Here is a 16114-nt window from a genome sequence, read left to right on the forward strand (position 1 = left end):
GATTGGACTGATGTTTTGGATTGGGATAATCTTTAGACTGACGGTCTTTCTTCAGAAATATAGTCTGTCCATTTCCCTCCATTGATGCTGCCAAACCCACTGAGTTCCTTGAGCACCTGTGTTTTGTACAGGAAAATGCCAAACAAAATGTTCACTTATTTGCAAAATACAATTAAGTTTTCAATGAGATACAGATATGATACAATGTGGAATTGTACAATTAGAAGGAACATTCTGGGATGAAATGGCCAGACTATTCCTTTGCAATGTGGTGAACAGATGGAATCTCAGCATGGCAGGATATTTCTATTCCCCAATATAGCATCATAGTGATACAGTATGGAAACAGGCCCTTCGGCCCAACTTGCCCACACCAGCCAACTTGTCCCAGCTACACTAGTCCCACCTCCCTGCGCTTGGTCCATATCCCTCCAAACCTGTCCTATCCATGTACCTTTGTTTCTTAAACGATGGGATAGTCCAGTGCTTCTTAAACTGGTGAATGATTCACCTAAGGGCGAATGGAATTATTTTAGGGTGAATGACTTAATTTATTCAGATATTTATATATTTCTTTCTATACTTAAAAAAGGCATTGCCATTAAAGTGGTTAAAAAGATCTTATTTGTTTTAATGGCAGTGGAGCTGGAAATGTGATGTTTTTTTTCTCTCTACCCATGGTTTCTTTACATATTTTTAGGATGTTCAAAAAGTTGAATAAAATAAACACTTAAGAAATGAGTTAATGTTCTTTGCTCATGTGACAAAATAAATTATATATAAAATTATACACGAGGGATAAGACGATGAAAATTACCAAAAAACATAAGAAAATTTAGTCCAGGGTGAATTAAATCTTGTGAAAAAATAGAAGTCACCTCACCTTTCCAAGTTCTTTCCTCTCATGGGATCGGAATGACCGGTTGTTTTTTACGGCAAGATCTAATTTTCGTTTAGGAATATCTTCCAATGAAACTGAGAATTCAAATCTGAAAGGGGCAAAATTATATTTTAATGCTGTCGCAGAGTTGTCCGTTAAGAACGAGGCAGACTTGAAGTTTGTCCAAAAATACTGTTCTTTATTGCTACGCTAAGTGCTACGCTAATTCTCACTCCCCAACCTTGTGCGCACGCGATTAACACCTTAAATACTCCCCAGGGGCACCTGTGACCACACTGTGACCCCTGCCTCTCGTCACTGGGACACGTGACCCTCTTCAGGAGCTGAAGGTTATGTATAGTGCGTGGGCCACCACCCAGTGCCGCCATAATGCTGCTATTCTATTGTCTGTTGATCAATTTAACATGTTTTCTAAGAATATCATACTTTTGGTACGTAACAAATGATATGTACATAAGAACAAAATGGGTCAAAAAAGGATTAATACCTATGTTACCATCTTTCCAAAATGTAATTGATGCATCTTTCCATACCACATTTTTAACATTAAATATTAATTAATTAACTTTTTATAATGTCATTCAAGCTACCCATCTGTGCTCGTCCCATGTGCCTGCATTTGACCCAGATTCTTCCAAATCTTTTCTAACCATGTACATGTCTAAATGGTACTTAACTGTTGTTATTGTTCCAGTCTCAACAACATCCTCTCATGGCATTCCATATACCCATCATCCTCTGTGTGAAAAGTTCCCCTTGTTTTTCCCCACCCTGGGAAAAAGGCTGTGCTCACACTATCTATTCCCATCATGATTTATAAAATTCTGTAAGATCAGCACTGTTTCCTACACTCCAAGGAATAAAGTTTTAGACTGCCCTACCTTGTGCTCCAACTGTCCCTTGCTTTCTGGCAAACTTTTTTTTTTTTGCACTCTTTCAAGCTTAACAGCATTGTTCCTATAGCTCTGTGACCAAAACTGAACACAATACTCCAAGTGTGGAATCACCAATGCCTTATACAATATAACATCCCAACTTCTATACTGAAGCACAACCATCTTTCCAAATGTATATTATAATTGTATTCCTTTGAATCCCATTCAGTACCTTAAGTCATTGGGTCACAGCTTCCAGGATAAAGTGCCAAATCCTTTAAAAAACCGAGATGAGAAGAACTCCAGTTTTTTCACATCAATGGTTAATTGTGAATCTCTGGAACTCTCTCCAAACAGAGGGTACTTTGATCTCAGTTCATTCCTCTATTTTAAGAGGGAGTTAGATGTGGCCCTTGTGGCTAGGTCAGGGGGTATGGAGAGTCTCGTCAGGTACTCTCTCTCTCTCTTGGATGATCAGCCATGATCATATTGAATGGCGGTGCAGGCTCGATATATACGAATGGCCTACTCCTGCACCTAATTTCTATGTTTCTATGTACCTACCACAGATGTTAGGCTTACTGATCTATCATTTCCACATTTTTGTGTGCCACCTTTTTTAAATAAAAGCACAACTGTAGACACCCTCCAGTCTACCAGCAACTCATCAATGGTTAATTGTGATGCATATCTCATGCGGCTCCAAACAGAGGTGTCCACTTTGATCTCCCTGGTTCCTCTTTTTCCTATGAATCTATCTATATACTATTAAAAGTCTCGTCTTGTTTCTCTCTCTCTCTCTCTCTCTATATATATATATATATATATATATATATATATATATACATATACATATACATATATATATATATATATATATATGTTTGTGTGTGTGTGTGTGTGAGATTGTGATCATATCTACGTCAAAATGGTACATGGTAGCGCTAATTTTTTTGCACAACGTTACTAAGCTTTTTCTCGTTGTCGCCCTTGTCAAGTTTCCTTCAAATTTGATGTTATATTTCAAGTAATTGATAATTAAAGGTTTAAAAAACCAACAAAATATGTTTACTGTTAAATCCTTGCTGCCCCAGCTTGCAACAAACTTACATACAAAGTTGCAATCCAGGAACACTCTGTGCTTCCACCAAGTTTTCACCTGAATGGAATCTCACAGTCCTCCACCCGACATTTGCAACAATGTTGCCATCATAGAACACTTCGTCATGGTCCTGGCAGCACAGGAGGGGGAGGGGCCAGTGGAATTGGAAGTGCTCGGGGGAGGCAGGGGAAGTGCAATTGGATTTTTTTTTTAGGGGTAGGCAGGGTAGTGGTGGAATATTGTGTTGGGGACCAGGCCTCCCGTGAGGGCTATGGGTGAGTGATGGAATATTGCGTTGGGGGACCAGGCCTCAGTCTGACAGGGACACAACGGGTCCCACTTGGTCTAGTATACTATTAAATGTCTCGTCTTGTTTCTGTTGGTGTGTGTGTGTATGAGATTGAGATGGTACCTACGCCAAAACGGTACACAGTAACGCTAAAGATTTTCCACCACCTTACACACCTTTGTCCCGTGGTCGTTCCTATAAAGTTTTGTTCAGATTGATCTTATATTGCACAAGTTATTCTTAATTTTTAAGTTTAAAATTTCAAGTTTAAGAAGAATTTAACAGCTAAATCCTTGCTGACCAAGCTTGCAACATAGTTGCATACAACGTTGCAATCCAGGAACACTCAGTCCTTCCACCAAGTTTTTACCAGAACAGGAGGGGGAGGGGCCAATTTTTGTCAGAGCTGCCAAGTTTTGTCAGAGCATTTCAGTACTGTAGTACCTGAAAATCAGTATTTTGCTGAGGAAATCAGTATTTTTACGCAGTGCCGTTTTGCAGAATTTTTTTTTTTTTTTAAATGTGCGGTCATACACAATTGCATAACTTTGCTACCAATTGACATGTCTTCTACACACCTTACTTTACAGTGCATTCATTACCATCTCTTTGTATGTTGCTGTTTGAATGGCTGCTTCCTGCCTTTAGCACCAGATAATGATGTAGAAGCCATTTTGGAAGCCTTCACCCCTCTCCCTCTTTCTCTCTCTCCCTCCCCCTCCCTCTTTCCCTCCTTCCTTTTTTCTCCCTACCTCTTATTCCCTCTATCCCCCCCCCCCCCCCTCCCTTGAGCCCACCCACCGTTCTGTAAAATCAAGGCCAATCCCAATGTAACTGCAATCCCACTGGTAACCATATAACCATATAACAATTACAGCACGGAAACAGGCCATCTCGGCCCTACAAGTCCGTGCCGAACAACCTTTTTCCCTTAGTCCCACCTGCCTGCACTCATACCATAACCCTCCATTCTCTTTTCATCCATATGCCTATCCAATTTATTTTTAAATGATACCAACGAACTTGCCGCCACCACTTCCACTGGAAGCTCATTCCACACCGCTACCACTCTCTGAGTAAAGAAGTTCCCCCTCATGTTACCCCTAAACTTCTGTCCCTTAATTCTGAAGTCATGTCCTCTTGTTTGAATCTTCCCTATTCTCAAAGGGAAAAGCTTGTCCACATCAACTCTGTCTATCCCTCTCATCATTTTAAAGACCTCTATCAAGTCCCCCCTTAACCTTCTGCGCTTCAGAGAATAAAGACCTAACTTATTCAACCTATCTCTGTAACTTAGTAGTTGAAACCCAGGCAACATTCTAGTAAATGTCCTCTGTACGCTCTCTATTTTGTTGACATCTTTCCTATAATTGGGCGACCAAAATTGTACACCATACTCCAGATTTGGTCTCACCAAGGTCACCAACCTTCCATGAGGAACCTTGTCAAAGGTCTTACTAAAGTCCATATAGACAACATCCACTGCTTTACCCTCGTCAATTTCCCTAGTAACCTCTTCAAAAAATTCAAGAAGATTAGTCAAACATGACCTTCCAGGCACAAATCCATGTTGACTGTTCCTAATCAGACCCTGTTTATCCAGATGCTTATATATATTATCTCTAAGTATCTTTTCCATTCATTTGTCCACCACTGAAGTCAAACTAACAGGTCTATAATTGCTAGGTTTACTCTTAGAACCTTTCACCACTAGCCTTATCCAGAATTCTACCACTGCCTGAAAAATAATCAAAGGCTCAAAGTGAATTCTAAAGACTCATTGTTATACGAGAATTTTCATGAACAATCTGTGACCCACAGAGCTGTGTGTAAAGCCCATAGCGCTATGTTTAAAGCCCATAGTGCTCCAGCCAGTAGCGCTATTTTTAGAACCCCTAGCGCTGTAGCCGACAGCTCTTTGTTTAAATTCCCATGCGTTAAACTGACAGTGCTCTGTTTAAACCTGGAGCGGGACAGGCAGCGACTCTGGAGAGAAGGAATGGGTGACGTTTCTGGTCGAGACCCTTCTTGAAATTGAACTGAACTCCATATTTAAAATATGTATTTAACAACAAAAAAATCGTACATCAGTATTCTTATCGCATTTCCTTACAAAATATGGAAAATCTGTACTACTTGGCAGCTCTGCAATTGCTATTGGGATCCAAACCCTTGCTGGCCCAGCTTGCAACAAAGTTGCAATCGAGCAACACTCCGTCCTTTTAGCAAGTTTTTAGCTCAACAGGAGAGAGTGGAAGCAATTGCATTTTTTTTTTAAAGTCCTCAAAGCAAGAGGAGGGAGAGGGAGTCCTGGGGATACGCCCCTGCACAGTTGGGGGCCATGGGTGAGTGCTGGAATATGGGGGAATGGGTGAGTGGTGGAATATTGCATTGGGGGACCAGGCCTCCTGTCTGACAGGGACCTATCGGGTCCCAGTTGGTCTAGTATGTTTATAAAATCTCTCGATTCTCCTTAATCTTCTCTGCCAAAGCTATCTCACGTCCCCCTTTTAGCTCTCCCTATTTCTTCCTTAAGTATATTGCATTCCATATACTCCAGGAATTTACTTGATCCCAGGTGCATGTACCTGACCCATGCTTACTTTTTTCTGACCAGAACCACAATATCTCTTGTAATCTAGCATTCCCTACTCCTGCTGGCCTTGCTATACATTCTAATAGGAACATGTGGGCCTTGAACTCTTGCTATTTCGCGTTTAAAGTCATATAGTGTGTGGAAACAGGCTCTTCGGCCCAACTTGCCCATGCCAACAACATGCTCCATCTACACTCTTCCCATGTGCCTGTGCTGGGCCCATTTCCGTCTAAATCTATCCTATCCACGTACCTGTCCTAATGTCTCTTTAACGTTATGATAGTATCTGCCTCCTCTGGCAGCTCATTCCATATACCTATCACCCTTGCACTTCCATTGCCCATACCTCAGCCCACCTGCTCAAGATCCTGCTGTAATTATTGACAACCATCTTCAATATCTACAATGCAACACATTTTTCTGTCATCTGCAAACTTGCTAATCATGCCTCATCCAAACCATTGATACAAATGACAAACAGCAATGGGCCCACCACCAAATCCTGAGGCACATAACTAGTCACAGGCTTCCAGTCTGAAAAGCAACCTTCCACCATCACACTCATTTTCTATCTAGTCAGCTATCACTCCTTCGATCCCTTGATTTTATATTGAATGACAAAGCTGGTTGTCAATCACTGAGAATGAAGTATCAGCCCACTCAAGTTCCAACTGTAGGCCACATTAATTTCTAATGTTTTGAAACTAGGAATAAGATATTTATGCCAACATATTATTTATCACACTTACTTTTCATCATATTGTGGATCTACAGTCTTCTTCTTCACTTGTGTTCTTCTCCGGCCTGACCAGCTTTTGTCGGGAAGAAGATAAATTCGGACATATGGATCTGATCCATCAGTGGAACAGGGTATTAGGCTTCTGTGTCAAATAAATTCATATTATATGAAATATTCTGGGATACCTTTAGCAACTCAGCTATTTCATACGCAGAACATCTATGTATTAACCCATAATATTATAATAGCACAAGGTAAGAACAATATCTTAAGGGGGTTGAAGAGATACTTGATCTGGGTGGATCTTGGATCTTTTATACACTCATATTTTATGTGGGAAAGGTTTGTGACCTAATGTTACCTAATATGAGATTTGGCATGGGTTATTTAAATAACAAATTTGAATATTTGTTCAACATTGTAAGGAGACTTTCTTAAATCTTAGCTAAAAAAAACCCCTTAAACAAAAAAATGTCATTCATTTGTTATCTCTGACTCATTTACCATTTACGACATAAAAGTTAACGATTGATTGTGCTTTGGCATTGGAATGCAACAAGTTTTACAAATAAAGTAATCGCCCATGAGGAAAATTACCTGCAACAGTGAACAATTACAATCAGAGAATGGCGAGGTGTAGAATAACGCACAGTCAGCTGGATTTTGCCTAGAGGTTCTTCAATCAGTCCTGTGCCACTGGAAGAAATTAAACGTTTCCTTATTTACCTTATCTCTACAAATGGAAATCGAAGTCTAGAAATGATATCACAACTGGCAACACTACACTTTATATTTGCAAGCAATATTAAAAAAACATTCTACAAACTTTCAATTTAATTAACTTTACAATGGTACTTCTGAAACTAAAAGAACAATTTGTTGAGTTCAGAATTATTCTTTACCTTGTATTCTCCAAATTACACTCAAATTTTGAATTAAAACCTCCAAAATATTGCAATCAAAATTGATATTTAGAATATTTATAAACTCAAAAATAGCTTACTGTCTGTGCATAATTGACAGACTATTATTCCAGGATGACATCAGAGAGTAAATGATGTCCCCAATTCTGGAAATCTCCAAGGTCAGGTAGAATTTCCTTCACTCACAGAAAATAGTAGGATTAAACGAGTACTTACCAGTATGAAGTTTGATCTGTATTTTATGAGGAGTTACGGTGAGGTATTACGTGAAGAACCCAGCTCTACTGCGCATGCGGCATACTTCGAAGCAGCGGTGTGAAATCACAGGATAGACACAATATTTGAAGTAAGATAGTAAAGATCACGAGACATCAGTTTATTAGTTTGATCTATATAATGAGGGTGAGAGCGGCGGGCACGTAATACCTCACCGTAACTCCTCATAAAATACAGATCAAACTTCATACTGGTAAGTACTCGTTTAATCCTACTATTTTACTTCGGAGTCACGTGAGTGATTCCGTGAAGACTTCAAAGGTCTGTGATTTCAAACCGTGTAACAGTTTTTATTTCACTCACTGCCGAAGTTTATGAGGGAGGAAGTGTTATCGTAATCAACCAGTGGATCTGCTTTCAAAAGAAACAGAAAGGTATTTGTTAACAATAACAACATAAAGAGCTCCTCTGAGCTTAAATTAATATTGCAGTTTGTAATATTCTCCTGCAATTAAATCAGGTTTATCAACGGTTTATAATAAAAAATGTTCAGAACGTCGTTCCCTTGACCATCCTGCTGTATTGAAAATGTGGTCAACCGGGATGTCCATTCGTTCAGCCGCTGATACCAATGCTGCCCTAGTGGAATGGGATTAAATGTATTATTATCTATTCCGGCAGCTTTCAGTACCTGTTTGAGCCACCTTGGAGTGGTTTGGCTCGTACCCCGTCTTGGGTTACTGTGGTTGACCCATAGGCTTTCCTCTCCCTCTAAGATTGTGTGTTGTGTCTATATATAGTAGTAGATGGGTCACCACACTCAACCTGGACTCTGGTGGGTAGGCCCGGAACCCCACCAGTGAATTGGGCGTTCCTGGTCCATATAGCCATATAACGACTACAGCACGGAAAACACAGGCGATCTCGACCCTACTAGTTCGTGCCGAACTCATAATCTCGCCTAGTCCCAAATACCTGCGAGTTAGATTTTACCAGACCTAAATATGAACGTGATGCGTCCGGGGTAATCACCATGTATCTAGTCTAGTTTATGGAGTGACCGGACTCTGTGAGCGTGTACGAGCCATAAGCATGAGCGTTTTTTAAACATAGATTAAGCAAGCTGAGGGATCTGGCTGGTGCCATTCTCTGAGATATGTCAATATCACACCAATATCCCATACATGGGTATATACCTGGGTGTTTGGGGCTTATATTATAGTTGCCCTTCATAAGTTTACCTTCAGTGGATGGGATCCCATGTTCCGCTGTCATGCTGTTTTAGATAAGCAGATAAGGCGTATGTACGTGCTGCATTTGAAATGCATATGTTTTTTAGCCCAATAGGCGCTCACCAATCCCAAGTAGTTGATGCCCGGTATGTGTAGTAACGATGTTTGTGAATTGGTCCATCTGTTACCTGTGCTGGATATGGAGTTTAGTTGCTCCCCAGCCTAAAGTATTGGCATCGGTTTTTAATAACCAAATTGGGATTGGTGATGATAATAGGGCTGAAACCTATGGCAAATAGATGTCTACCCACCACCTTAGTTGTGATATAGCTTCAGTGGGTTCATAGTGACCCAAGTACCTAGGCAAAGTAACAGTCATATGGACGGAATTATTATTGAAGCCCAGATAATCCTTGGTAGTTAACGCTTCAATACTGGTTTATCTGGGCGTGGGATAAACCTCAGAGCTTAGGGAGCTGTTTCGTAGCTAGAACTGCTGCCACAGCTAATTCCTTTGTTTCCCCTAATATGAGGATATCATCCAATATATGCCATGATTATGCTTGTTTTCTTAATATTTTCATGGCCGTTTGATATTTATAATAGATTTAGGGCAGAAGTTAGACCATAGGGACTGCTCTATGCTCCCATGGTTGCCCTAACCGGGATATCCATTATCCAGGTAAAATGTTTAGGTATCTATAATGATCCTAGTGTATGGGTATAAGATAGTTAGCATCTTCCATATCAATGCTCCCCTTAGGTATCCTTGGGAGATCAGATGCCTGGCAGTGACAAAAACCCATCTCCATCTTAAAGTGTATATATACTCAACAGATTTATTTAGTGATATTAGATCAATGATGATGCTACATTCACCATCTTTTGTAGTTTCCAATGGTTCATGTTTACTCCCATGATCCGTTTAGTAATGAGCCTTTCTAGTTCAGCTTGACCTTCTCACTTCTCTTTTCTTAGAGGGAGAAAGTGCCCTTTGGGCGCATTGCTGAACTGGCGGTAATATGCCCAATTTGAATTCGTTTTTATCCTCTAATACTGTTGAGTATATTTTAGTTATTTGTGACAGCATCCCATGCTTTATTAACAAGTGTAATGCCCCCCCCCCCCCCGCAGTTAGTAGAACACCCTTGTTATGTGTAAACTGGGAGGAACCAGACTGCCTACCTCCATGTTTGTTGTTTTTTCATGAAGGCGTAGTTTGCTGGTATGCTGGTGCTGTCGGTGGGGCGGCGCATCTTCCCACGGCTCCGCTCTGGGCCCCGTCTAAAAAGAACTTTGGGGGTAATGTGAAGCGGTCGCCAGGCTTTCACCAGTCCTTGTTTGATATCGCTGGTGGATGCCGAGGGGTGCTGCCAGCTGGGTGTTGGATGCGATGTCCTGCTCGTTCCATGGCCTGCCTTCATGAGGCGCACAGGTTTAGCTGCCTCTCTTCCCGCAGCAGCGGTTTGCATAGCCCCATATATTTGGGGTTGCAGGCAGGTCTATATGCACCATTGTTCAGTCGAGTATCCCAAATTTGGGAACATCTTAGGCGTCAGCACCCTGGTAGTGCAATGGGATAGTCTCATCCTGGGAGAGTATAATCCGTGGAAAAAACGAGCAAAGGCGGTAACATCTTGACCCTTCTGTAGAATTCGCTGCTTGTCTGCGAGTCCGCTGACCCAGCTGCCTGCGGATTTGCCTCTGGAAAGGCCTGCTCCTGCAGGGCTTTGTTGGGAAGATGGTCGCGTGGAGGAGCCATGTAGTGGCCCACGACACCCAGTAGCTCTTCCTGATCCTGCTCCCCTGGCATACTGCTGTTCTCGTCCGCCTGCCCAGCGTTTAAGCCAGCCCAGCCCTGGCATCCTTAGCTAGCCTCAAAAGAGGGAGCAAAAGGGTGTGCTATAAATTGGAGGAGGCATAGCTCAAACTCCGCTGTTGCATCAATCCCTCGACAAGGGAGATGGCTAGTGCAATAGCACTGGGGTAGGAGTCAGCTCCCTTGGCATTCAGCCAGTGCCCCTTTATTCCTGGAGGTGAACTCCATGACCTCCTCTGGCTTGGGGAGACAGACATACTTATTTTTGCTGTCTCCAACCTGTTCCAGTTTTGGAGGAAGTTGGCTCCTGTAGAACCTGTTGAATTGGGAAGATTTTTATCTTACCTGTATGTAGAGGCTGCCTGCCGTTTTCCAGGCGGCATTGTGGCGGTTCCCGGGCGGCGATTCTCTTTGTCAGGAGTCTGCAGGGCTGCCGGTCGGGTTTTTAAAACTTCCCGCCGGTCCGCTGCTGTTACCAAACAGCTGTTCAGCGGACCGGCATTAGCGCAGCTCCTTGCAGCGGTCCGCAGCGTTTGCGGTCCGGGTAGCGCCTTTTCCCCGTCCACTGTCGGCTCCACGCTGGAGTCGAAACGGGGCCGCTCACCATGCCTCTCTACTTTGCTCCCCCTGGAGCAAAAACCACAAGGCCCGATTAAGGTAAGTACTTACCTCTCGTCCTTGGATGCGGGAGCTGCCCGACTCCCGCTGGCCGCGTTCTGCACAGCTGTGCGTAATGCCGCATGCGCAGTAGAGCTGGGTTCTTCACGGAATCACTCACGTGACTCCGAAGTAAAATTATATATATGGTTTATCAAGATTGCCTGACATTTTTAAATCTATCATTCGTTTGGCAAACTGAGATCTTAACTACCTACACAATACCTGATTTCTAAATGAAACACTAATTTGAGCTTTTCATGGAAATAGAATATTAAGAAGAAACAGAGGAAAAGAATTAAGCTCAAAGCTCTGACTCCTGGGGATCTCTGGCTGACATTTCTTCAAAATGGAGGAAGAACCTATATAAAGGCATTGAGAAATGAATCCATGTATGGTAACACCCGGAAGTGTTAATGATGGCTAAAGCTTCCTACCCACCCACCTTCCCAGCCATTACCCATCCCATCTGTGGAAGCGCTGCGGTTTCACATTGACATGATCAAACACCTTGAAACCCATAAAATATGACAGGAAGCAAGTTATTTTCGTTGCTGAAGGATCATCTAATGAGAAGGGTATGTTATAACAGATAATACACAAAAACAACTCTTAGAGCTTATAACTTGTTATAATCAGTGGTGATCAGAGTAACATATTTTAGTCTGTTGTGACCATAATCCACTGTATGAATTGTTTTATGGCTCTTGCAGTTAAAAGTTAATGTGTTGCAGTAACAATTTCAGCTTAGCCCATTCTAGATTTGTATTACTAATCAAATGCTTATAGCTAAATGAATTTTGATTCAATCTCTTGAAAAACTAATATATACTAAAAGCCTTACTTTTGCAGATGAAGATCACCATCTTGAAGATTAACAATGGAACTGGCAGTTTTTATAGTACTGGATTTCTCGGTTGTGGCCTCTGAGGCACTGACTTGCGTTGGGGCCGTTTGCAGTTTTGGTATAATTTCATCAGTATTTTTAGACTGTTTATTATCTTCTATTTTCTCCGTTTGGTCACATGCTATGCTATCTTCAAACATCTTTGAAACATTTGGTAATATTGGTGTTGAAGGAGGAGTGTTGGGTTTGTTTCCAGTTTTCCTCTTCTTCACTGAAATGGGACCTTTTTTAAGGGCATTCAGGCCTGCGTAGACACTGTCAGCATCGGGTTCCTCATTAGTTAGCACCTGTGTGTATTTCAAATAGAACAAACTTCAACAAGCAACTCCCAGTCATACGTTTTGGTATTTAAGCACTAATATTCCGAACAATTTAATACTTATTTTCCATGAATGATTGATCACCGCAGCAGTTTTGAGATAAATCCACCATGTGGCGGGACATGACACTAATGAGGCATCACATGGATTATGCTCCAGTCTGTGGTATTATCCAATTTTATCCAGTTAGCAGCATATAACCGTTCACTTAAATCAATGTTTAAACAAAGCAAGGGAGAAAGTGTCAGGAGGGGTTTGTGCATATTTTGTTATTATTCCTGATGATCGTGTTTTACAAGGAAGATAACTGAAGCTATTCCCATGCTCAATCCTGGCATGGAGTTTACACATTTTCTCTCTGTGTGCAGGTTCCCTGTGGTGCTCCCACAATCCAAAGACATACCAAATGTTGGTAAATTAACTGAACATTGTGCCTAGTTTGGGCAGCTGGTAGAATCTGGGAGAGGTTAATGGGAAAGTTGGAAGAATAGGTTACAGGGAACATTAGTGGTCAATGTGATTGCACAATGAGCTAAAATAGCTTATTTCTATGTTGTAGGAAGCGTAGCACTGCTGTGAGATACTGCCAGAGGAGCACAAAGAAAATTAAATTCTTAACATTTCATATTCATAATTGTAAATCAGGTTAATTACAATGTATGCTTGAATAACATTCAATCTTTTCAGTATTATGGAACAATTCACATCAACATGGCAAAAGTAATTTACAGTAGTAGCAACAACAATTCATTGCATTGTTTTAAATATTCAGCATCACAAATCCAAAGCAATTTGCTCCAGGCAAACAGAGGATGATGAAATAAATGAAATGCTGAAAAATGAAGCTGGAGATAGTACTTTTCAAGAAGCAGAGAAACAAAAACAGAAGGTGGGGGGGGGGGGGGGGGGGGGGGGGGGGGACTTTAACAGAAAGGGTTTGTCTGGTGAAAGGCAATCAATTAAAGGTCAAAAAAGAATGAAGATGGGAAACAAAGCTAAAGATGGACTTCAAAAGAGGAGCAGAATCAACAAATATTGTGGAAACCCATATTGAGTATGAAGGATGGGGTGCTGTTTCCGGAATTTATACTGGGTATCATTGGATTAGTGAATGAAGCGGAGGAAATCTGAAGGAGGATTGATTGGTCATTGGAAATTTCAAATCATAGTTACGAATGAATGGATGTGCCCTGAAAGATCCATCATAAAGTCTATGTTTACCTTCTAGAACCTGGTATCTTTGCCTTCTGCCCACTAGTCTTCAAAATCACAAATTATTCCCTGGCATCTCCTGTAGGACTTCACCATCTAATGTACTCTCTGCTCACCCTTTTCAAAATTCCAAAGGTATCATTCCCTTTCCAACTCTCTAGGTACATTTAGTTTCTGGCACTCCATGGTGCACACAGGAGCGGTATCGGTAGCGGGCGAGGGGTGCATTGTCGTTTAATTATCATGTGACTTCTGTTTGATGGAAAAACAGACAATCCATAAAGGCTCTGGAACTGAGGGTGGCGGAAAATCAGCGTTCAACTTGTAATATATAATTCTTTACAGAATTATTTTAAATGGAACACACCAAAATGCAAGAACATTGAATGAGGAATTTAATGGTGAACTACTGTTAATTAGATATTTTACAGTATATTCTTATAGAAACTTACAAAATTCTTAAGGGGTTGGACAGGCTAGATGCAGGAAGATTGTTCCCGATGTTGGGGAAGTCCAGGACAAGGGGTCACAGCTTAAGGATAAGGGGGAAATCCTTTAAAACCGAGATGAGGAGAACTTTTTTCACACAGAGAGTGGTGAATCTCTGGAACTCTCTGCCACAGAGGGTAGTTGAGGCCAGTTCATTGGCTATATTTAAGAGGGAGTTAGATGTGGCCCTTGTGGCCAAGGGGGTCAGAGGGTATGGAGAGAAGACAGGTACGGGGTACTGAGTTGGATGATCAGCCATGATCATATTGAATGGCGGTGCAGGCTCGAAGGGCCGAATGGCCTACTCCTGCACCTAATTTCTATGTTTCTATATCTCTTTAATTAACATGCTGGACACAAATTTCCACATGGAGTAACGAGATTCAGTTGTTAGCTGGTAAATTTAGTTTCTGACCATTAAACAGAATCAGTTATAAAGCCTAGGTAGACAAAAATGCTGGATACATTTTTTGTCTACCTTCAATTGTTCCAGCATCTGCAGTTCCTTCTTAAACAGTTATAAAGCCTGGTTGTTGTAGGTGCAGATTTCTAGTTTCACAAAATTTGTTTGTTAATCATTTAACATTAAAATTAATTTAAGTTGCACCTGCTATATATCCACCAACCTGGGTTCAGTCCTGATTGCTGCCTGAGTTCTCCGTTTGGGTTTCGAGCAAAATAGTGCTAAAATCTGGGGATGTGGGGGTTGGCTATTGATGGGAGTATGGGTAGAATAAAATGGGTTAGGATAGGTTTAATGAAAATTGGCTGTTTGATCAGTCCATGCTAAGTCGATGTTCGAAGTTGCCTGTTTTAATGCTGCATCTCTATAATTCTATTACCATTAGAGAATTGAGGGATTCAATAAAGAATTTGTATTTGTCGGCTAGTCTACCCATTGTTTATTTTACTAAGAATTCGTAAAGTATTTCAAAGTGCAGCTGCCATAGTGCTGAGGAAGCATATATGCCAGTTCAGATAAGGTAATTAAATACATTATGATATCCACGTTCACAAAAACATATATGACCATAAAAGCAGAATGCCTTAAAATAATAGACAATAGGTACAGGAGTAGGCCACTCGGCCCTTTGAGTCAGCACCGCCATTCAACGTGATCATGACTGATCATCCCCAATCAGTACCCCGTTCCTGCCTTCTCCCCATATCCCCTGACTCCGCTATCTTTAAGAGCCCTATCTAGCTCTCTCTTGAAAGTTTCCTGAACTGGCCTCCACAGCCCTCTGAGGCAGATAATTCCACAGACTCACAACTCTCTGTGAGAAAAAGTGTTTCCTCATCTCAGTTCTAAATGGCTTACCCCTTATTCTTAAAATGTGGCCCCTGGTTCTGGTTAATATTGGTTTCATTGGTACATTTAACTTACCCGAAGAACCACCTTCAATTTTATAAGGCTGCTGGGTCCTGAATGATCTAGTGGGAACCTTTGGTCCAGGGTCATATCAGAAGCTTTCAACAAATGGCAGAAAAGGACAGTCAAGACCCCAAGAGCACATTCCCGGTCTTTGTCTTTGATCTATTCAAAATAATTTGCATGTCGTTTATAAAGCATACATTATACAGCTGAACAGTTAATACATCTATTCCAAATATACAACATTTAGTATGTTTCTATCTAGAAGTAGCCAATACCCTTCAATTCCTGAAAATATTGGGCTTTTTTTTTTAATCGCTCATACATGAAATCACTTCCTTAAAATACACACAGACAAATAATTTTTAATTCTGAAGGAATAGAAAACTGAATGTTATCAAATTCAATACTACCAAATGGGTACGGGTGTTCAGAGCTGTTCTAATAATTTGGAAATTGTTA

The 16114-nt window shown here is 41.1% G+C and overlaps 1 protein-coding gene across 1 annotated transcript in view; it reads right to left on the reverse strand.

Moving 5' to 3' along the window:
* LOC129699009 (extended synaptotagmin-3-like) overlaps positions 1 to 16114 on the reverse strand; it is a 144860-nt gene that overhangs the window by 5872 nt on the left and 122874 nt on the right. Inside the window, exons 16-20 of the mRNA XM_055638569.1 lie at positions 15665 to 15814; positions 12194 to 12543; positions 7100 to 7198; positions 6513 to 6644; positions 884 to 989 (exon numbers count right to left, since the gene is read on the reverse strand). Of these exons, the coding sequence (XP_055494544.1) occupies positions 884 to 989; positions 6513 to 6644; positions 7100 to 7198; positions 12194 to 12543; positions 15665 to 15814 (837 nt within the window). The remainder of the gene's footprint in view (positions 1 to 883; positions 990 to 6512; positions 6645 to 7099; positions 7199 to 12193; positions 12544 to 15664; positions 15815 to 16114) is intronic.

This window comes from Leucoraja erinacea, chromosome 7 (genome assembly GCF_028641065.1).
Source record: "Leucoraja erinacea ecotype New England chromosome 7, Leri_hhj_1, whole genome shotgun sequence".
NCBI lineage: Eukaryota > Metazoa > Chordata > Chondrichthyes > Rajiformes > Rajidae > Leucoraja > Leucoraja erinaceus.